Genomic DNA, 23,188 nt, shown 5'->3' with positions numbered 1-23,188 from the left:
TCCCCCTGCTCCTGCCAGATGCCATTTTCATAGAGTCACTTTACAGAGCAGACCTGCATTTCTGAAACACAGAGGTAAGGAAAACAAATCTGTTTTAAGTGAAAGCTTTGCTGATAGAGTGTGTAGTGTGGTAACCTCAGCACTCCAAGAGAGAGAGGTAGTTACTGTCCTGTGAATCTTCTGCTGCTTAATGCAACTCAATTTCTGGAGTGATTGCTCAAAAAAAAAAAAAAAAAAGAAAAGGAAAAATCCTGTGCTCTTTATTAAAAGCTATCCCAGTTAAATCCTTCTGTTGAAGACATACTTGACTATTCCCTCTAAGAGGCTTTTATATTTTAAAATTGATTGTCAGTTTAAGTTCATTACGAAATCAAATTTGATTAGCAAATTGCTATACAAAGCCACTTACATTGTTAACTCTTGTTACAATACTCTTCCACTGCTCCGCAAGGAAGTGCTCAATCATCAGCGTCCCTGTTTGGGGGTTATTGTTCAGCTGAACAGGGTTCTCGGTCACAGCTCGTCTGCTACAGCGTCACCATGTGACAGCATTTCATGCTCTGAGCAGTTTTAATGGAAACGTTAAAAAGAGCTACTGGTGTAATATTCACAGTGTTGTACAGGAAAGATGGGGTGATGCCAGGGAAAGGAGGGGGCAGAGGGCAGCTTCGGAGACAACTGGGGCGCAGCTCGTGGGAGCTTCAGCTAGCGTTTAAGATACCAGAGGCTTAGGGGAAAACTGTATCCATTCCCCTCCCTTTTCAGACAAAAGCAGTACTTTGAATAGCTTGCTTTCATACAGCCTTCTCTTGTCCTTCGCTGACCCTGCGTGTAAGCGTGGGGCACAAGGTGAGGAATACGTTACTGTAAGAACATACAGCTGCATATTATTCTCTTCCTAACTCAGCTTTTAAAAGAGCTTATTCAGAAAAGTCCCTGTTTTGCCACCAAGAAGGATTACTCTCGTACCTCTTGGCCTGTCCTAACTGTCAGCAATTTTACATACACAAACACAAAAGAAACATGCATTATTTGAATGACAACACTCCCTTTTCACTTCAAAATATTTCTCACGGTCACTTGCCCTGTGACAATGTAGCCCTGGAAGCTGTCACGTGTCAGCTTTCTGCCTAGGCAAGAACTTCAGGGGAGCCGAAAGGAATTAGTCTTAAGCAAAGGATATGACAAAATTCTGCTCTCCATCCCAAATTCACCTGCAATCCAGATCGGCTGCTTCCCTCGACAGCGTAACTCTGGCTTTGGAAACCTTCTAACACTTGAGAAAAGTACCTGCACACCACCTACAAAATCATTCCCTGAATCTCCCGCAGAGATCCAGTTTGCCCTCAGCCTGTAAACACACACACCGATGACAGCCTGTGCGAACAAAATTCCACCCCCGTGTTTTTACGGAGCAAACTTAGGACTAATTCACCTTGATCCTGGCCGACTGAAAGTGCCCCATGGGCAACAGACAGCCGCAGGGGTGACGAGGCTTCACACCTCTTGCCAAAATCAAAGCTGTCATCGGTAGAATTGCACTGTCCACCTTTTTGTTAGTGTAACCCGCAGCTGCCAGCCTCCACGACAAAACGGCACCTTCCTCCTCCCCACTGGTCCTCACCTCTGTTAAGCCAAGAGTTGTGTTCAGTTACCAATTTACATGCAATGAAGTATTAAATAAAAGCTTCACAGTAATCCATAGTTTCCTTAGACATGTAAACTCTAAGAAAATAGCATCATGGGAGCACAAACTCCCATATCAAACCAATGCCCTAGACATGTAGATGAACAAATGGACCCCAGGCACACCTCTGTCTCAAGACACAGCTTTTGAACTTGACCAAATGGGGAACCAGTGAAGTAACATCATCAGGTTAAAACTAATTTTCAAGAAGTTCCTCAGCCGTAGTTTTGTGATTCCTTCCCCCCACCCCAGACTGAGTAATTTCAGTTGTACTTTTCTTCTTTCATGCTGCTACTTTCTGTATTTTACAACCAGTAGTAAAACTAACCAATCTAGCTTCATTTTTCATATCTAATTAATTTCACAGTTTCATAGCCAACGGTATTGGGTCTGACTGCAAAGATAACAGGAAGGTTTAAATAAATAAGCTTCACTGCAATATAAAAATAATGAAGACATTTAACCATAGATCTGTGGGGGAGAAGGTTAAGAACATTTACAAAAACGAAGTAAAGCTGGAGGCCTAACATAGCTGACAATCTGCAAAAAATGAATGCACTGATTTTTTTTTTTTTTAAGTACTGCCTTAGATAACTGCAGTAAAATAATAAATCAGAATATGTCAGATTAAACAAGGAACTTACACAGCAGTATTTAAAAGATACCTGAATATGTTTCAAAAGCTTAACTGATATGAACTAGGAAGCCCATTAAAGCTGCCCATTTTTACATGACGATACTGAAGAAAAAAAAAAGTAACAAAAATACAGCTTGGCATAATCTAATGGAAACGGGAACCTGGAGGCTGCACTCACGCTTGGAAAGCAGCTGGACTTCATAGACCATGGCAGACAAGATGCTATTTCATGGATTGATCATTGACAAATGAAAAAAAAATCCTAACTGGAGAAACAGTGGTAGGATAAAACTCTCTATCCCTTGTTTTGTGTTATGCAGTGCAGCATGAGGTGGGGCAATATTTTATACTCCAGGGGAGTGACAGAGAAGCCCAGAATAAGGGAGGGTGGGAGGGAGGCCTTTGGGTCCCAGCCCTGCCTCCCCCCTCAAAGCAGGGCTAACTTGAAGCAGGTCGCTCAGGGTCTTGCCCAGTCAAGTTTGGAGTACCTCCCAGGATGGAGACTTCACAGCCTCTCTGGACAACCTGTTCCAATACTGTTTGGCTATACTCAACGGTGAAAAAATGTCTTGTAATACCTAACCTGAATCTCCCTTGTATAAAATTCTGCCTACCGCTGCTCCTCCTTCCACCGTGCGCCTCTGAGAAGAGTTTGGCTTCGTCTTCTCTGCACCCTCCCCTTGGCTGCTGAGTTTAAATAGAAGAACTGTCATAGGTAAAGGAGAGAGAACTGAAACGAAAGCAAACTTCAGTCTTCGACAGCTTAAACACATGCTAGAAAATCTAACATTCAGAAGATGGCACTTTGAAATCTGTCTGGTACTACCCATATCCAGCCTTCGCTTGCCACCCTTCAGTTCCTTCCAAGGGTGCTTCTGAAATCCGCACAGCACATTTGCCTCCACTAGGGCCTGACTCATTTTCCTTCGTTACCATCTGATGGAAAACGCTGGTGATGCTCAGCTCTAACATTTTAGGACAGGGTATAGGCATCTTTGCACGCCTGTCTCCCAGGACAGAAGGGTTTCCTGCATGCTCCCGAACACATGCAGGTTCTACAACTGGCATTTCCCTGATCACAGCATCCACAACGTGCTAGACACACATGCACACTTCACCCCAATGACACTTTGCTGTCGTTTCACCTATTCTACCCAACACCTCCTGTTGGTTTCCAGTGCCAACAGCCACAGCCAGTGCTGAAAACAGATCAGCCCTCCTCTTATTTCAGGTGTCTCCCTCCTCCCCACTAAGCCAACCTCCTTGCCTCGCTATTTCTGTTTGCGCTTTGCAGATGATCTCCCTGCTCCAACAAATGGCTCAGGGTAGGAAGAACCAGATGGTGGGTCTCTGGCTGTCTAAAGAAACTCTGGCTAATGTAGGCAAACTATCTGCATGGTTGAAGTGCTGCTGTTTTCAATCGCTTTGTGGTCTGAATCCTTTACAGAGCTCAGCAGCACAAAGGGAAAGGGCCTCTTCCCATTTACAGACCGCAATGAGTCTGGGGCTGTAGGGAGATTTGCCACCACTACTATGGTGGGGAAATAAAAACAGCTTTGTAAGAGGTGTGATGTGACTCACGCACTAGATGATGTAAGCAGGTCACTGTCACCAGATTAGAATTAACACTAATTTTTTTCACAAAAAGAAGTATTTTGTTAATCGTTCTGCTGCTGGAATGTAACCAGTAATATAACTGGTTGCCTAGCAAGAATTACCCCAGACTCCACATGCATTTTTTTTTTCCAGCAGACACGATAGCTTCCCTCTAGCAAAGAAGAAAACCACCCACCTGAGCCCCTTCCCTCGGTGACAGGCACTAAGTCTTGAGCTCTCTGTGGCCAGGGCTAAACGGCCTGGGCTCTAGCTGGGGCACAAATCCCACTGCTCGCTCCCTCTCTCCCTCCCTTCCTGCGCCACGTTCTGCAGGGAAACACCGTCTTATTTCCAGGGAGACAGTTTCAGCTTGGCCTGCTCCACTGATGCTGCATGTAGCAGTAGGGGATGAGCGGGGGGGGCTCATGCAGGGCTGTGCTGGTACAACACAGCCCTGCAGCTTTGCAGAAGCACTGTGCAAGGAGTTTACAGTGAAATGTTTCCCACTCTTCTCCCAACACTACTCACCAGCTCATCAGAAAACTACTACCCTGCAAGCTTGACGAGCACAGCTCAGACCACTTTTTGGGAACCCCTCACCATCCTACTGGTCTCAGAAGGTGCCCATTTACCTGGGTCATCTCTAGCATGGGGCACCCAGCACCCCCCGATGTAACACATACACACTCCCAGCCACGTAACATGATGCTGCACAGCTCCCCCTCCACCCATTGATGGCATCGACATACCTGGTGCAGTTCTCGGTGTAAACCTGGAATGAGAACACGGGGTTCAAACGCTACCACTTTTCCTTGCCCAGATTTCTGAAATGGCCCATCTCACCCTGCAAAAACAAGGATCTCAATACATGTTAACAGCCAAAACCCCCAGGCCTACTGCACCGCCCTGCCAAAAGCAGGTTTAACTCCTCATTCGCAAAAGCCTTTGACAAGTTCAACTTTTTGGTTCTGAAGGTGCACAGTTCCCCTCTTAAGATTCCCCCGCAGGCTCCTGACACACAGCCTCACTGCTGACAGCGTTCCTGATGCTGAAGGCAGCAGAGTCTGTTGCTCACTACCGAAGTGGGGAGCTGCAATGGGAAGCCACGAGGAAAATCCCATCTGCACCTCTAACCTCAAAGATGCCTGCAAGCGGGCAGTGGTGCCCAGTGACTCGTTCCATGCTGCAACAGAGACCGGCTCTCCACAAAGACCCTTCCTCATCCCTCCCAACCCCTACAACAGCATAAAAACCATGTTACAAACATCACCTCCTACAGCCACAGGTTTTAAACCTTCTGTGATCTGCGAAGTCCTTCTCACGGGTGTTATAGAAATTGTTCTTAGATCACAGATGAGAATTTAACTAAACAGAACATAAAAAAAATTGGGGAGGGAGCTAAGATTTTTCAACATTTCCATGAAAAGAATTAAAGCTTTAAAACAAAAAGAATCATTTTTGGTCCATGTCCCAAAGCCATCTGAACGATGAAAGGCAGCCAGCAGCATGCATTCACAACCCCCTCAACCCAAAGCCTCCAGCTTACATATCGTCACCAACCCACTAAACACCGAGGAGTCACTGGACGCAGCATACTGACACTAGTGCTACTTGATAATCAACTTGGGAAATTTTCAGTGGAAACGGCTACCTTTTTGTAAAACAAAAAAAAAATATATATGTTATTAAAAGTTATTTGAACAAAAAATGACAGAAATTCCACATACAGACCACTGTCTCAATCAAATAACTCTTTTCTGCCCAATTAGCAGCCAGTGCTTGGTCTAAGGCACCTCTCTTCTCCTGAGCCTGCTTTCCCTTTTTCTTTTGCCTGGTTTATCAGAGCAACTGCTATTTGACACAGCAGTCAGACGGGATCTGCTGCTGGTATCAGACCAGTTTCTCCTGACAGCTGCACTGAGAAGCACCTTCGCACTGAGGTTGCTTACAGGATGCCCCAATGTAAAGGAATTTGATGTGACAGATGATGTTCCCGTGCACTGGTACAGCACACGGCACAGAAGGGGTCTTGTACTCAACCCACAGTACCTGGTGACTACAATTAGAAATAGATTAGCTTACAGTCTTTTTATATTTGCCAGATCTAGTAACTAAAAATTGCACTGCGTGTAGCTGGCAGAGTGCTTGATAGACCATGAGCCGTGAGTATGCACTAATCCTGCTGGAGAGTATTCAATTAACTTAATCAACAAAGGTAGGTGGACCATCACCCTGCTCAATATAAAGGACACAGGGAAACCCTCTGTAAAAAGAGACTCTAGCGTGCGGGCTGACCAGAAGAGCAGGAGGAAGCACAGCCGCTGCCAAGCCTGTGGGAGATTGTTAGAGGTGAATTTGTTCATAGCGTTTGCTAATTCCTTGGAAAGGCAATTACTCCCCGGCACAGAAGAATCGGCATGATTTTGTCTTTGAACCCATTTTTTTCTTTCCATCAGGGACAGCAGAACATGCACCTCCACAGAAGTTACTAAAGAAAAACCCAATCACCTCTAGACATCAGTAAATAGCAAAGGCCTGTTTTCTAAAACTGTAAATTAGACGTTAATTACATGAGCAGTTGTTTTTTTGGCCTTCTCTCTCCAGCTCCCAGTTGTGCCAGACTACAGTCTGATTTGCTGTCTTCTCCCTTTTTATTTCTAGGCTTGCCACAAGATACTTGTTTTCCTAAAAAACTGTTAAGTACCATGAAAAACATTGCAATTTCCAAGCCTTCAGAAGGCCCCGAACCCCCCCTCATGGGTTGTTTTAATCACTCTGACAGCACAAATGAGCCAAAGCCCAGGAGCACCTGGTCCGGTGGCAGCTGTACTCCGTCTCAACAAACACCTCTCAGCTCCAACCCCTATTAGATACCACAGCAAGAAACAGCAAGCCACAGGGGATGCAGGCAGAAGCAGTGCCAGCACTGAGACAGCCTGTCCCGTCTTTTCTACGCGCGTTTACAAAAATTCGTCCAAACCCTGCATTTATAAGGAAGGGGTCAGGCAGAGGACCATATGGAATCACTTTAGATCCATGTTACAGCATATACAGCAAATCCATGCCTAAATTCCTGCCTCATTTTCCCTTGCAGAGGATTTCCTTGAGGCATTCTAGTAGGCAAGTCCTCATGCTTCCTTAAAGCACCCCAATTCAAGAGGCAGGGCAGAAGCCCCAGGTTTTGTGACCAGCAGGCACAGCAGGGTGACAGAGACTCCAAAGTGATTCTGCTGGAAAAGCCCAGCAGCAGAAACGCTGCTGAGTTGCGCTTTTAAAGCGCTCATTCAAACCATCAATTGACCAGCTCCCAGCAGGGTCGTTCGACAAGGCGGTACCGAGATGCCCAGAGCTGAACACAGCACACCTCAATCCAGATCTGTGAACAGAAGACACCAGAAGCAAACAATGCCACCTGACATTGCTCCCTTAGCTCTAACCACGCGCCTCATCTCCACCAGACGCCCCGCTATACTGCTCTTGTAGCAATTCCTCCAATACCAAGTTATACTGGATAAGAAAAAAAACCCAACAGTGTTTTAAAGTGGTAACCCATACTGCTTCCCCACCATCAGACTTTACCCAGCAAGCAAGTCTTAAATCCTTCCGAGGCTGCAAACCTCTAGGATTCACCAGGACAAGTTCTTAAGTCTTATTCGTATCCGCATTTTGTCAGCAAAGATCTTTCAGAGCTCCCATCTAAAAAGGTTCCTCCTATTTCCGAGACACATCATTTCACAAGCTGTAATACTTTGGTTTACAACTGGATTAAAATATAAATTAAATAAGAAGAATGCTAAATGAGTTTATATTGAAACACTTTATATATGTATACATATATATGTATATACAGGTATGTGTGTGTGCACTCCCTAATTACAGCTAGAGGAAGCAAAAGTCATTCTCCAAAGGCTTCTACTCTTCCAACTAGCGTGGTCAACTTATCCATTGCAACAATTCCCTGTGCATAAAAGCTAATGAAGCACTGGAAGGTGACGCTGGTGAACAGCTGGATCACACAGACGTTCAGGAACAGAAAGACAATAAATTATAAGAAGCAGTAGTAACTTGTTCACAGTTGGGATGAGGATAATGTTATAGGAAACCTGAATTTTCTACAGTCCCCAGGAATAAAAAGTCAAAGGTCACTGAAGATTACAGCTGGATATATTGTTAATCCTAAGAGCAAAGATCAGATCTGACACAAAGAAACCATAGAAACCACATGAAATTTCTCCCAGCAGACTAAACTCCGGTACCATCAGATTCAGTGGGAAGATTTCCAATACCTCCACCGGGACCAGCAGTCAGCCTGGTAATGCTTCGATCACTGCCTCCGTCTCAGCGACGGACATTTTCACAAGTAGGAAGATTCCTTGAAGCCAACTCAATTCTACGTCCAAACGAAAATGCTCCCAGTCCTTCCTTGATTCTACTTCTCTTCTAACTATCATCCCAAACGTCACATTCAATCTCTCCTAGTCCCAGCCTCTGTGTTTTCCTACGTTTTGCAAGAGAAAGCCTTTCAGCAGATGGAAATATTTTAGAGATGGTAGGACTCTTCAGATAATTTTATAACCCACTTGAGTGGGTTCCAGATTAGGAATAACCTAAGTTTCTAGTAAGACTAACTGCAGCAAAACTTTGGTCTGCTGCATTTTATTTAAAAACAAAAAAACCAACACATCTACTCCCTATTCCAAAATGTTCTGGTAGACATTAGTTTCAAGCAGCAGCCAGTAGTGTTTGCATAGTTCTAGCTTTTATTTGGTTACAGATATATATATATATATAAAAAAATGTACATATATATGTATGTGTTTTATATTAAAATATCCTTTGAATGACTGATTAAAATAAAGATACTTAGCTCCTCTTTAGGACTTTCCACTGAAGACATCAAAGCTCTGTGCATGGATCGCACCTCATGACAAGAGTAATGCTCATCTCTGAGAATATCGTTATCGCCAGAGGAGGCTATGCCGGCAGTCAGCAGCAGCTCCATCGAAAGACCCCAGGCTTTCTGACTGCAGTCCTGGCTACGGGCTCAGCTCCCAGGGGAAGAATGGAGCCCAAACCTTGACAAAAATTAGAATTTTCCTGAATTACAGCTCCTTGACTTCTCCCATCCCCAAAATATTTCCGGTAGAGCAAGAACAGCATTTGGTGTCACTAATCTGCAGAAACACTTGGATGCTGGTACGGCTAAATTGGCAGGCATGTCATGGATCGAAGAGGAGAATTTTATGAAGTTTAAATAAGAAGTTTAAGGGGTGCTAATTTTTGTTGGTTTTAAAGACGCATGACTTGGTCTACCTCACAAGCTACCTTCCACCCAAATAAACTGCACCTTTTCAGCTGTCTTTCTATTTATACATTGGGTTCTGCAGGAGAGATGAAGTCAGCAGCAAATAAAAGCTACAACTCTGCTCTTGCAAATGCATCGTTAGGGTTGAATCACCCAAAGGTGGCAGAAGGACTCTGCTTGAAGACCGGACTGCTTAGAATCATTTACTGAACTGGGCATCACACTTTTAAGTGAAATTACTACTGCGTAGAGGCGTGGGACGGCCTGCCCTGGAAAACAAAGTCACCTAGCTGTCACAAAACAAGAGCAGGACAAGCAGGGAGATCTGTCCTGTCAGTTTATTTCAACCTTGATCTCACAGAGGGCTGAAATCCTGGCTCCGTGCCTTCCCCACCAAGCCTGCCCCGCTATGCTTTTCAGCAAGATTGCAGCTTGTTCCAAATGCAATTCCAGCTCCAAATAGCTGTCAGATGGGAACAGAGTCAGTCGCTACCGACCTCGGCTGGATTTAAAACAGCAGCAGAGACATAAAACGCTTTCTATTCTTCCTGCCCTTCAGCCACCCAAACTTTTGAAAGTTAAATTACACAGGTCACAGCTTGAAATATTGTAGAGAAGATGTAGGTAAGTCAAAGGACTGAACCTGATGGCCGGACAATGCTGGGAGGACAAGCAAGGGATTGCCCATCTGCATCAGCTGCTCTGACTCTTACCAGGCTGATAGCCCTGGATCTTATTAAGCGGCTCTAAGTGTGTTCTCAGCCTCCTGTTATAAATTCACATTTCATAAACCCTCCTCATTCATCCCTCTCTAGCCAGCTGCTGGAAATAAGAAGCACGTTTTGCTTTCACATGCCCCCATTGCAAGAGAGCGAAAAGACCTTCTGCTTTTTCCCTTTCCCAGCTTCACATCGGTCATCCTCCCGAGAGGAAGAGGTTTAGCTTTTCCCCAAAGCAGCAGCACAGTATTAACACAATTCTTGTTATTTTCACAGCTATTCACAGGGAACCTGGCAGCAGCAGGGAACGGCCACGGCAATCATCACGTCACTCTGCTGTGACTTGGCACCGGGGCTTTCTGCAGGCTCAAGGAGATAACCACAACACTTCACATTTGGAAGGTTTCTCTGACGCAGCAAGAACTAAGAAATGTGTTCCCCCTCTGAGAAAGAAAACTGCAGAAATAGAGTGTGTTCCCCCTGTTGCCTGAGGCAAGCAAACAAATGGGTTAGTAAGCCCTAACTCTGAAGCGGACAGAAATGTTACGTACAGAGGTATTAAAACATGACAGAGTTCTCTTCACATCCTCCTTAAATCACAGTTGAAATCACAGTTTTGGCAGAGGGGAAAAAGCTGCAGCTAGATGTGGAAATGCAAAGCCGTGCCTCAACCCATCACAGAAGCATTCGCACTTGGAAAGTTGGCATCTGATTCTCCACAGCTTCGGTGCAACCATAAAGAGCTACACGGTTTGCCAATGGAGAGGCAACGGAAGATGGTATCATTCTCTTACGGAAAGCAGCTCTGAGTAGCTACACCACTGCCGGAAAATTCACATGAGGTTCTTCCATACCGTATATGACCTCCAACCCCTTTTTTCTCGAACCTTGGCCTTATCTGCACTGAGGAAGTCAACCACTGAAAGAGAAGTTTAATAAACGATTCCTCTGAACTGGTTCCATCTAGTGCAGATGGGCCTAAACTGCTTTCAGCGCTGTTCAAGAAAACATCAGAGACACCATGATTCCTACACATACATACACATACACATCCATTAAATGTACAGAAATAATATTAAAATGATTCCCACTACCATACCTTATACTGACTCTAGCTACAAGCTATAAACTTCACCTCAGTGAGGCCCGGGCAAGAATATTGGCTCTTTTGCATGCAATCAGAAATGATCGTTTATACAGTGGCAACCTCTGCACGAAAAAAAAAAAACAACCATAAAAGAGGAAAAAATAAAAACCTTTCACAAGCTTTGTTTTCAGGCTAGCCTAGTATGATATGAAGGACCAATTTCATGGTTTTCACCAGGCCAATTGAAATTAGTGAATCAGCAAAATAAGATGCACTGCTGGCATCCTGGACTGTTAGGATGCTCCTCCGTTCACAGTATCGATACAGTAAAACAAAAACCTGCTCAAGAAACTCACAGCTATGCCATACAAATGAAGGCATTCACCATTTTAAGTCAGCCCTTCATCACTACGCTTTGATGGATCGGTTGCCATCTGTTTCAGAAAAATGTTGCTTGTATAGCAGTTACTGCACCTTCACCCTTCTCTTCACAGCAAGCTTAGCAGGGAAACTTTCCCACTATATTTATATATAATATATGTATATAAATAATTTTATGTTTTTATAGTTTGGTAGTATTCTTTTAAAAGTTCTATTTTAAAACACTTAAAAATCTTTTAAGCAACTAAAAGTAACTTTTGATGTTCTCTAGTGTGAACAGGATAGGATTTCAAAGTTTTTAACTTTTTTCTTTTTGATTTTTGGTAACTTCAAAAGCTATGACTAAAGCAGCATACTCTGCAGATCTCCGCTCCTCCCCGCACCTCGATTGCAATGAAACCTACCTTAGCCACCCTCTTATCTCTCATCTTCTGCGACTGCTCTCTGGCAACCTTACTGTTTCGGTACAATCCTGTTTGACCTTCGACAGGAAACCCAATGGGGCTGGTCCCTTGGGTGGCCGCTTAGAAAATCATTCACTGTGTGACGATGCACTTGACAGGAGAGGAGGAAGAAGGGACAGAAGGAAAACAGAGGTGAAGTAACAGTTTTCCTGTTTGAAATGGTCAATGAAATTGTACTTTGCAGGTGCCTGGCTCAGAACACCTGCAAAGGTTCCTCTCTTAGAAGCACATCCCTGTTACACGTGATCCTGGCACCAAGACCTTCCCTTCCCACCCCCCCACCCCCCCAAAAAAACCATTAGAGCCACATCTGCTTTTTGAGAGAGACATGGGAGGAACAGTGAAACCCTTCACTTATAAAAGAGAAAAATATATAAAGCAAGGCAAGAATACATCACCCTTCTCCAAACTCTTCCCTCTAAAGGGGCAGGAAGATGATCCCAAGTCCCAGTCTGCAGGTGGGGAAAGCGAGGGTTGGAGATGTTTCCATGTGCCCAAAATTGTGCAGTCAGACTGGGGGCAAGCTTTATTTTCACTTGGTAAGTCTCCTGCCCGCCAAGCCCACGCTCTAACCGCTCGCCCGGCTTGCTTTGCCAAGGCAAGATGACGTGTATTCCTTTCTCAAAGTCTCATTGTTCCTCCCATCACCTTAAGGATCAGAACTTCATCCTTCCTTATTGTACACATTACACATCCTCAGGAGAACTCCTTCAACCAAACATTCTCTCCCAAACCCAATCTGCGCAACTTGTCGTTCATTTTCCCCCTCCATCATGAACAACTCAGCATCAGAACCAGAGAAAACTCTGAAAGTATTGCATATTTCTTAAAAGACTTCTTCAAAAGATGTCAAGATATTTGCACTTATCTACCTGTCCCATGCTTTTCCGTTTATGAAACACGTAAGCACGTGCAAACACCTACAATACACAACGCAGGCATGTCTCTCCAGGTTTGCTTAACTTGCTCTAAACGTCAGAGCTGCCTAGAATACAAAAGTTTAAGTCCATGCAAGGGGACAGAGTTGTGATTGCTCTAGGAACCATTCACTTTTAAGTTTCCTGACAAGGAAATAAAGTAGAGTTTTCTTTTCTTTTTGCATTTCATTGATAAAAAAGTTATCAAACTAGTTTGTAGAAACATGTTTAAAAGCAACCACCCACAATTGCTCGGCTGGGACAACAGTATTTCAGTATACCATATTGCTGTTATAAAAGATCAAGTGCGTGTCGAGGGAGGAGTAGGGGTGAAGGACGACTTTGGTAGCCAGCCTCTAACTCCGCAATTCAGCCAGTCCAGAAAAACTCTTCCTAATGCTCAGCAACACCTGAAGCATGGCAGCGCACTGGTCAGGACATCAGAGTGCTCTGAACTCTCCAGATCAGCAACAGCAAAAGACAACCTCCTCCAAAAGACCCCTCCAACCCTTCTCCCAACACATCAGAGTCTAATGCAAACCTCACAGCTGCTAAATTTCACTTTCAGTAGCCAAAGCGCTTCAAATTTTGCTGACCTCTAGAATACCGCTTTATAGCTGTGCCCGCTTTTAACAAGGGGCGTTGAGGCCACATGCCTGGAACGGGCAAGCCAAAAGCCCTAAAATAATAGTTTAAGTAAGTAAAAAGGTAAAAAGAGACACACCAAAAATAAGACAGGGATAAATACACTTGGGCAAGGCAGGTTCCACTAGGACAGTCTTTTTGTTTTCTTTAACGTGGCAACTACCTGGGGAATGGAGGAAGGCAATGGCACCTTGCCCCTGCTTTCCCCTTGAGCTGGACCAGCAGATATGGCAAGGAGCAGCCCTGCATGCTAGGCTCACCGGGTCTGCACAGCTGACGGCCGGCAGGACCTAGCTGCTGGGCCAAAACACTGTCGAGAAATACAAATGACTGCTCGTCCCAGATCACTATGGAACATTAAAAAAATTTAAAATCCTGTCGATCCCTGAATAAGAAGTTGATTGACACAGTTGTTTTGTTTTTCTCCAAGAGGAGGAGGAATAAGGGAGAAAAACTTTTAACACTCGGCGGGGGGGGGGAGGAGGGAGAGAGAGAGAGGGAGGGGGAGAGAGAGAGAGATTTCTATTTTGGCAACATCTTGGGAGCTTCTTTCTGTCCAGTGGTGGCATTGCACTAATTACAGTACCAGCCTGCCAGGTTGGTGCTGACTCTTTAGAGCCAAGAACGGGAAGACGGTCCTTTCTCCCCAGACTCTGTAGCCGTGTTTCAATCTGGTCCAGTCGTGGACACAGATCCCTGTGCCGTCTCCCCCACAGCGACAGCCTCCTCCTGCGGAGGAGATTCTTCCTCCGCCTGCCCCCGAGACGTGACGGTGGTTTCGGGGGAGATGCTGTGAGGCCCCTCCAGAGGCATACAGCCAGGGTGGTTCTTGCGAAAGTGCTGGTTGAGGATGGCCTGGAAAGGGAAGCTTTTGCCACAGACATGGCAATGAAAGGGCTTGTTGCCTGTGTGCTTGCGGATGTGATACTCCAGCTGATCCTTGCGGGTGTACTTCTTCCCACACATGCGGCAGACAAAAGGCGTGATGCCCATGTGGAGACGCATGTGCCGGTCCAGGCTGCCTTTCTGGTTGAAGGATTTGGCGCAGTAAATACAAGTGAGCCGTGGGTTGTACCGGAACCAGCGCTCTGAAACCTCCTGCTCCCGGAGATATTCCACATAACCGCTCACTCCGAGCATAGCCGATTCCTCCCCCTGCGAAGGAAGCAACAGGGATTTAAGTAACAAGCAGCCTAAAACAAATTGCAGGAAAGAAGATCAGGCCCCGGTCCAGCCAGTAAAGCACTGAAGCATGTGCCAAACCTCGAAATCAGCAGCACTAATGTCTTCAACCTCAAGCACACATTCAAGTGCTTAACTGGAGCCTTGGGGCTGAAGACAAATGAGCAATCAATTAGAAACCTCTGCTATGGTGGCCCCTTCTGCCAAGTCATTTGCTAGATCCGGGGAAGAAAAGTCAGGAGGGCGCTTAGCCACCGATTGACTTGTGGATCAAATGTGTCAATACATGTTATTTTTTTTAAAACTTGGGCCAGTTTGATAAAAATACTGTATATCACATTCTGGCTTACTTACTAAAGGTTAAAAAAAGAAGCCAATTGATGAGCTTGCAGTAAAACGAAGGTGGAATAAACTACAAATCATATCTGAAACTCTTCAGGTGTCACTTTACACAGGTATTTATTCATGTGTCATTCAGGATTCATTTTATAATGAATCACATTTGCCTAAATGGCTGTGTAAACCATCCCAGCCCTGCGGCATTGCAGGGAAGGATCTGCAGCACAGAGAGCTGGCATGCCTGGCCCAAGTCACAGAGCGAGGACTAGCTGGCTCCTCATTATTTTCTGAAACCAGAAAGACAAACAGCCAAGGGTAACCCTGAACCACAAGCTCAGGCTCTAGGACAGCCGCTTCTGGCTATCATATTCAGAACAAGCACAAATACACCGTCTCCTGAATGCCTCTGTGCTGGAGGATGCAGTATTTGCACTCCCAAGTCTTACGCTGTTTCCCAATGATGCCAAACACAGACAAGCAACTAGCGTAATGGCAGGAGGGCCTCTCCTCTGGCAACCAGGGCTGTGCACACGCAAGCAGCAGTGTATTGTGCCAGGTGCTGTTGAATCCGGCTGTATGAGCACTGGTAGGCTGCTCGGGACTAAAGGAGATGCACAAAGCTATGGCACTTTCTTTCCATTCTACCACTGCCACTGGGCAGCGATCATGGGCAGACTATTTATAGCATCAATATGGCAATACCAGAAGAGTGGAAGGTGATGATACTTCCCCGTGTACACAGTAGCCTATGGTTTTACATTTGAGGCCACCTCACAATGGAGAAATAGTAGCAGCTTTTCTGTACGTAGAGCTAAAATTGCTTTGTATGTCACATTTGCCCTGGAGGGTTAGTTTGACCTGAAATTTTCTAGATGTATTCTGAGGACGCAGAACAAAGCTTTGGCAAAATGGGAACAAAAAGATATCTTTTGTGTTATGGAAGTGTATTACAAAGTTAGCAGACAGCAATCGTGATTTTTTTCCCCTTGCTTCATCTTACTCAAGGGCAAAGCAGCCTGGTAACTCCTCACCTGCCTCCAGCAATTTCATTTGACTGTGAACTGACACATTACTTACCCGCCAGGCACACAAGAGTTGTTCTACACAGTGTTGGGCAATACACTTGCACTATAGTGCCACTGCCATACTGATTGTATGCAACAAAAAAATTAGATCAAAATGATTAGGCACAGATATTACTACCATGCCCCACTTTGATGCACCCTATAGCCCATTATCCTCCTGTATTTCTGCATATCTCTCCCTCCTGCCCCAAAACTGTGCCCATACCGCAAGACAGCAGAGGAGTCGGATCTACTTTACGTTGCAAATTCTGCTATGCAATAGAGTCCCTTGGGGATGAGACAGAGACCTCTGTACAAATCCACAGTCCTTTGATGCTCCACCCTAAAGGTTTACTGGTGTAGTGCCTGGAGAGCTTTTTGGAATGGTTTTGGCACTAACATAGAAAGGTTCAGCTGTTGTCACCCCTCAGTCTTCCACAGAAGCCAACCAACACCTCCTCCCTCAGCTCAGGCATTTGCTGTCAGTGTTTTAGGGCAGATTCAACTCTGCAGGCAAATGGAGTTTCTCCTCAGGAGTTGGTGGCCTGCCCAGAATGAGGGTTGATATTTATGCCTTCAGATAACAAGAGAAACTTGTGTTTTCCAGGTATCTGGCCGAAATCCCAAACGACAGCGAAAATCAGTTTTAAATCATGTACCGACAGCATACGTTCTCAGTGGGAGCAACTAAATCCTTTGCAACAGTAAAAGGTCTTTGTTTCACAAACAGTATTGCTTGCAAATATAAAATATTATACATTTCACCACAACACAGTCCCCTTCACCTTCAATGCCAACATTTACTTGCAAATTTCTTGATCTGCCTACCTGGGAACTGGGCTGCTTGGGCTCATCCATCCGCCCGGGAGACTCGCTTTTTGATCTGTACCGCTCAGTCACAGCAACCATGCTGCCAGAAGGGCTAAATCTGTGGGGTGGGGGAAGAGTGTAAACGGAGTTTTTAATGGGCATCAGGTCACTACGGTGTTTAGAACAACGGGTGAGCAATAGAGGCACCTGTATAGCATCTCTTCATCCTCACCAGCTAACACACAGGAGGCGGAACAGCGCAAGTATAAAGGAAAAACCAAGTCATACTGGTCTGTGGTTTCAGTCTTAATATCTGAAAAATAAAACTGAGTCATTTGGCTTCCAGTTCAGTAACAGAGAGCTTTTTGGCTGCTATTGCAAGTAAACCAATATGGGCCCAGTGACTCAGGAACTGTACAACAGGACAAGAAACCATTTCTCTAAGGGCACCTCTCATTCACCACCCTCACCCCCCTCCCCCTTTCAAGTGTGAAACAAAAGTTATGTGATGGAGTCCAGGTAGGAAACAGCGGATATTGAGTGCCGTGCAAAAAGAGATGCTCGAGGCTAGCTGATCCGTGGAAAAGAGTTAAGGAACTAGGACAGGATCGCTCTCCCAAGGGCCAGCTCAAGATCATTCCCACTGACTGATTTATTAAGCGACAAGTGACAGAATATCCACTGCTTCCAGGTAGCTGTTCCCCCATGGGACCAGAGGGATTTAGCTAGAAGAGAGGCAGGTGTGAAGGGAAACCCCACAAATGCAAACCCCCCAAACACAACAGATCTGCCCTTTATCAGATCTGTTCTTTGGTCTGAGCTAAGGGCAAGAAAACAAATGCTGGAGTGGAGGGGAAGCAGATGGATGGAGAATGAAAACATAGCAGATTTCACTACCTATTTCAATAAAGGCTTTCTGCTCTTTCATATAAATCAAAACAACAGCAGAGGCCGATGGGCTCCCCACTTCAGCTGCTTCAGAATATGTAAACCCATGACCCACTGCTGACATGGACCACCGGGAAGAAAATATCCTCTTGACCTACAGCTGGTGACCAGCTTGTTTCTCAAACAGAACCACCCCCAGATTTTCAGGCCAGAAGGCATCATTGCAATGACACTTTGCGTAACATATTGTATGTGCCCTCGTTAATTCCGATGCTGAGCACGTATCTACTGAGACTGAACTGCAATATCTTCTTTAGACAAAAACCCCACGTCAGCTATACACCAGGAGGTAGAGATTCCAACCTATACAACTATAAGTGCTAATAATTAATTTCCCAATCTAGCCTGTACCTGGAGATCCTGGTCTGATCACTACCCAGCCAAAATACTATAACCCAAACTGGATACGCTTTCTAACACCACGAAAAACTTCCTTCAGTGCTTATGCTTAATGGCCACAGGAAACATAAGGGGGAAACGTTCCAAAGCGACCGACCCAGCCAAGTGAAAATCTTGCACAATCTCCTCTTACAGCCAAGATCAGTAATTAAGTTAAAGAAAACTCACCTGTCAATCTCACTGCTGGTTGGTCTGACCACTTTGGCCCCGGAGGACCCTAATGCATAAGCTTCTTGGCCCATCGATCCGTGGCCTGTGGTGTCGATCACCATAGCAGTGACCTCCTCAGCACTGCTCCCATCCTCTCCCGACGGCTGATGCTCTGCCCCGAGCCACTCCTCCAGGTTCTCCGTTTTAATGCGTACTCCTCCCAGCACCCGGACGTCGTCATCGTTCCGTCCCCCGCGGTCTCCCATTCCTGTCTCAACGTACCACTGTCCCGCTCTGTTAATCCGTAGTATGGGCTCCCTGCTTTCCACGTCTGAACTCTGCTCAATTATCTGGGGGCTGGTGGACTCCTCAGGTGGGCTGAGCTCCCGAATGTCCAGTACTGTGCTAACCTGGCCCAGGCGACTCCCCTTCGGGGTATTGTGACGTGGGCTCAGAGAACGGTTTAGATTTGGCGTCACCCGGTGAGACTCTGGTGGTCTCTCCTGATGCTTTGTCCTGGTCTGGCTCAATTCTGCTTCCACCTCTGCCACGTTAATTTTGAAATGAATTCCCTCGAGAATCTGCGTGCATTTGTCTATGATGTGCTGCATCTGCAAGAAACTGGCAGCCGTTAGGTAACTGATGATGTCAGCCAGCTGCAGACATATCCTACCGGTGTAACAAAAGGAAAGGAGCTGCTCGAAAACAGAAGGGTTCTTGATGACAGAAATGGAAACGGTGCTCATTTCGTTCAAGGACATGTGGTCGCGGAAGTAGGGTGAGCTGGCAGCCAGCACCACCTTGTGAGCGCGGAAAGCTTGCCCCTGCACATTGACCACGATGTCACAGAGGCGACCCTGCATGCGTAACTGATTCAGGTGGCTCAGGACAGAGTTACTGAAGTCAGGAATCTCCAGCTGAATGTTCCCACTCTTCTCCATGGCTGTCCCAGTTGCAGGTGCACAACCTTACTGAAAAGGGGGAAAAAATACCATCGTTAAGAGAGCTAGTCTATCATTTGCATTTAAAACATTTTTTACCTACTTTCACGCAGTTTGAAATACTGGGATTTTTAGAGAAGTCTCTCACCATTTAATTTACAAGCACCTTGCAGCAGTCCTCTGATCTTTATGTGCTGTACACCACCTTTCACAAGAGTTATGTTAAAACAGTCCCCGATAAATCCCCATTCCCCATTCCTTGTGGCTTAAGTGCTCAAAACAGTTCGTTCTGTCAGCCTCAATAGAAGCATATTTGCATTGTAAAAGGAACATTAAAAATGGTTCAGGTACTAAAAATAGGCAACTGATTGCATAATGGATTAAAATACTTAGCACTTGTACCTTCTAAGCACTTTGAAAAGGGGAAAGTAATATTGTTATCCCTCCTCTGTAGAACAGGAATCAGGAAGGAGACAGCGGGACCTAAATTCTCCTCAGAGACTTTTCAAAAGCTGACCAGCACACATTTGAGCTCAAGGCATCTTAAGTACATCGTTAAAACCAAGATACTCATCATATGTGGCATTTCTGACACATGGCAGAAAATACACAACAGCCTGGTGAAAGAAAAAGAACAGAATCCGGTTCTAAACACCAGCTTATCAGACCATCCACTGGGCACAAGTGACTCCCTGGCAAAAGAAGTTGACGTTTGTGTGGTTTGAGATATTGCATACAGCAAAAGACTACTTATGAACAATGGGGATTAACAAACTAGCTCTCCTAGTTTCCCTTCCATAATTCATTTTTCTATAATCATCACATTTCATTTTGGCAAAGTTTGAAAAGGAGCCTTGACCATATATGGTAAAAATTCGGAATGATCCAAAATTAGACGTAAACTCTCCCAAAAAGGAAAAAAAAAAAAAAAAAAGGAAAGTAAATAAGTTTATTAAAGACCACTCGTGGCATGAACAGCTTCCAAGCTGGATGGCATCTGAAGTGTCGATTAAGCAGAGTGCTGCAGATATCAAAACAATTTCAGGCAGGCCGGGAACACCGAGGCTCACAGTGCCTACTCCGAGAAATCTCAGAATCAAAGGGAGTAGCCCACAGGAAAGCGTATGTGCCTTTGAAGGACTTTTTTTTTTTTTTTAATTTATGAACGGTGCAGGATAGCGCATGTTCATATGCCCAAGCAGACTTTGTGCAAACTTGGCAAAATATGTTACTAAACCTGAAGCTGCAGGACAGCCTGTCAACCTTGTGAAGTCATGCAGAGACTACTAAATGGCCGGATGGGTCCGTGTCTCTGGGGTGGGTGAGATCAGGGGTGCACAAAACTTCACAAGGTGCAGCTTAACAGCGCCACGTCTTAAGGCTTCTTCTCCCTTTCCCCTATCTTTAGAAGAAAGCAATAAAACCCACAAAAATCAAGGAACTATAGCGCACAGGTCCGTGTCAACACAACGTTAAGAGCAGAACTTCAAACGCACAAAACAAGGTGAAATAGAAAATCCAACGTCTTACCTGTAACGTTACGAGTAACATGCAAAGGGGAGGAAACGAGGGTGGTATCTTGTTTTCCTTTTTTCTTCTGATGTAGTAGAAAGGTCTGAAAACTTTTTGCCCCCTTCCCCTTTAAAAGGAAAAAAGAAAAGAAAGAAAAAATGTAGCACGGAGGAACTGGGTTCTCCTGAGCACAGTCAAGAACGTCAAGCTTCATCATTCTTTGTTTTGCTGGAGGATACAGCAGCAGGATTAGCTAACCATTCCATGACGTCCCACACCAAACCACAGAGAAAAGCTGAATCTTATCAAATTGATCTTTCCCCGCTGTCTGCTCAGTGTTTGTGTTGTAGCGATGCTCATTAAAATAAAAAATGGATGTGCAAATAACCTGAATAAGTAATTTCCTCTCTTATGGGGCTGGTGTCTCTGGCACTAACCCTGCAGCATTTAAACACACGCAGAGTTTTCCTCAAATGAGCCGTCTCACTTACACCATTAGGAACACTCACACAGCCGAAATCACATCGAGCACATGCAAATGTTTACAGGATTGGGGAGCCTGTAGTCTCATAATCTTCCCAAACCACCAGTTTCTAAAGCGATAAACCCCAAAGCATTCTCTTAAGGAAGGCAAGCAAAGGAAAGGTGCGTGGGCATCCTTTGTGAGGTGAAACACCCTTGCCGAGGCAGGGACCACCCAGGTAGGTTTGCGCAGGGAGGCGAGGCTGGAGGCAGAGGCCGACTGTTCATTTCTCAGGGGGTCAGCTGGGGACGTACAGAAAGAGAAGGGGAAAAATAATAATCAGATCTTAACTGCTGAGTGCGGCTGCATACGGCCCCGGTCAGAAGTCAGCTGCTCCCAGGGGAGCCCTAAAAACTATTTGCAAGCTGCTTCTCCGAAGGCAGGGAAAAATCTGTCTGCCGCTGACGGCAGGAGAAAAGGACCCATGTAGCTTTGTTTACCTCAGTATCGAAGAAGTGGCATTTTATGATACGCTTTGGGGACAACCTCAGTCAGAGGCTGGCGAGGGGGAATCTTTCTTTTTGGTTCAAACTACCCTTGTCAGAAAACAATTTCTGTCCTCCCAGGTAAGGGGTCTATCACAAGCTTACGCACCGCAGCCAGCAGCGCAATGACATCTCTGTTTTTGCCTTTCCTGGCGCAGGCCTACACATTCATCCTCTCAGCCTTTACCTGCAGGATGAGCGGGATCTCCCACTGAGCAGTGCTCTTTACAGAGAACATACTGAGACATTTATCTCTTTTTAATATGATTTAAAGTATCACCAGCTGAGACTTGCACTTACTTATCTCAGAAAATGCCTTTCACCCAGTGAGGCGAGTGCAACTACCAAGACCGGGAGAAATTCTTGATTCATCGGGCCCTCGTCAAAAGCCAAGACAGACCATCTGCAGCAGATGATGCTCAGTCTGAATATATCCTTTTGGCAGAAAACTGTCAAGCTGGGGAGCTGTTTAGAGGAGGTGGAACTGAAAAGTCTCGACTTTTAGGGCTGAGATTTACCACGACTGGTCAACTTGACTACTTTTAAGTTACGAAGGAGCCTTAATAAAGATAAAAACAATAGTAACTCTAAATTGAGATGAGAGATGCTGCCTTTCTCACCCTCCCCTGCCTCAACTAGAAGACCAAAATTAACAGTGCTTGGTTTATTCCCCACTAAATCGCTCATAAGCCATGACTGCAGGCCTTTGCTCCCGGCGCGAGGTGATTACGGTGAATGTTTAGCCCTGACAGCTGCAGAGAGGCGCCTGAAGACCCGAACCCAGGGGTGCGCGGAGAAGGCGGACCGAAATCCACCCTCCCCTCACCCCGAGGGCTAAACCAACCTCACGCCGTCCCGCCCGCGGGGCTGACAACGCACCGCTCCCCCTCCCGCGGGGCAGAGCGCCGGCCGGAGGGACGGGGCGAGCCCGGCGGGGCCGCAGGGCCTCCAGGGAGGGACGGGCCCGGCCGGCGGAGGCCCCGCGGCGGGGGAGCGGGCCCGGCGGCCCCCGCCCCGCGGCCCTGAGGGGAGGAGGGGCGGCGGCGGGGCGCGGCCGCGCTCCCCGGCCCCCTGTGCCGGCCCCGGCGGGCGTGACGGCGCCTCACGGGCGGGGCGGGCCCGGGCCTCCCCCTGCCCCACCCCGCCCCGCCCCGCCCCGCCCTGCCCTGCCCGGCCCGCCGGGCCCGCGCCGCGCCGGTACCTACCTGGCGGGGGTGGGAAGGGCCCGCAGCACCGTCCCGGAAGCGAAACCCCCCGAGCGGGCCGCACCCCGGAAGAAAATTCCCGCCCGTGAGGCCGCGGCGCGCATCGCTCCCCCGCCCGCCGCCGCGCCACGCCCTCTCGCCACGCCCCTTGGCCACGCCCCGGCACGCCACGCCCCCCTGCGACCCGGGGTG

The 23,188-nt window shown here is 46.4% G+C and overlaps 1 protein-coding gene across 1 annotated transcript; it reads right to left on the bottom strand.

The window, feature by feature from the left end:
- Positions 1-13,904: 13,904 nt before the first annotated feature.
- On the bottom strand, positions 13,905-23,047 carry ZBTB37 (zinc finger and BTB domain containing 37). Its single transcript, XM_076339612.1, has 5 exons — positions 22,997-23,047; positions 20,802-20,910; positions 18,349-19,301; positions 16,852-16,951; positions 13,905-14,593 (listed from the first exon to the last, which is right to left on the bottom strand). Exons 3-5 carry the CDS (start codon positions 19,269-19,271, stop codon positions 14,105-14,107), a joined length of 1,512 nt encoding a protein of 503 aa, XP_076195727.1. The 5' UTR covers positions 19,272-19,301; positions 20,802-20,910; positions 22,997-23,047; the 3' UTR covers positions 13,905-14,104.
- Positions 23,048-23,188: the final 141 nt, after the last annotated feature.

This window comes from Aptenodytes patagonicus, chromosome 5 (assembly GCF_965638725.1).
Source record: "Aptenodytes patagonicus chromosome 5, bAptPat1.pri.cur, whole genome shotgun sequence".
NCBI classification, from domain to species: domain Eukaryota; kingdom Metazoa; phylum Chordata; class Aves; order Sphenisciformes; family Spheniscidae; genus Aptenodytes; species Aptenodytes patagonicus.
Note: the sequence above shows the minus strand (reverse complement) of the source record. Positions and strands in the feature narration are given on the sequence as shown.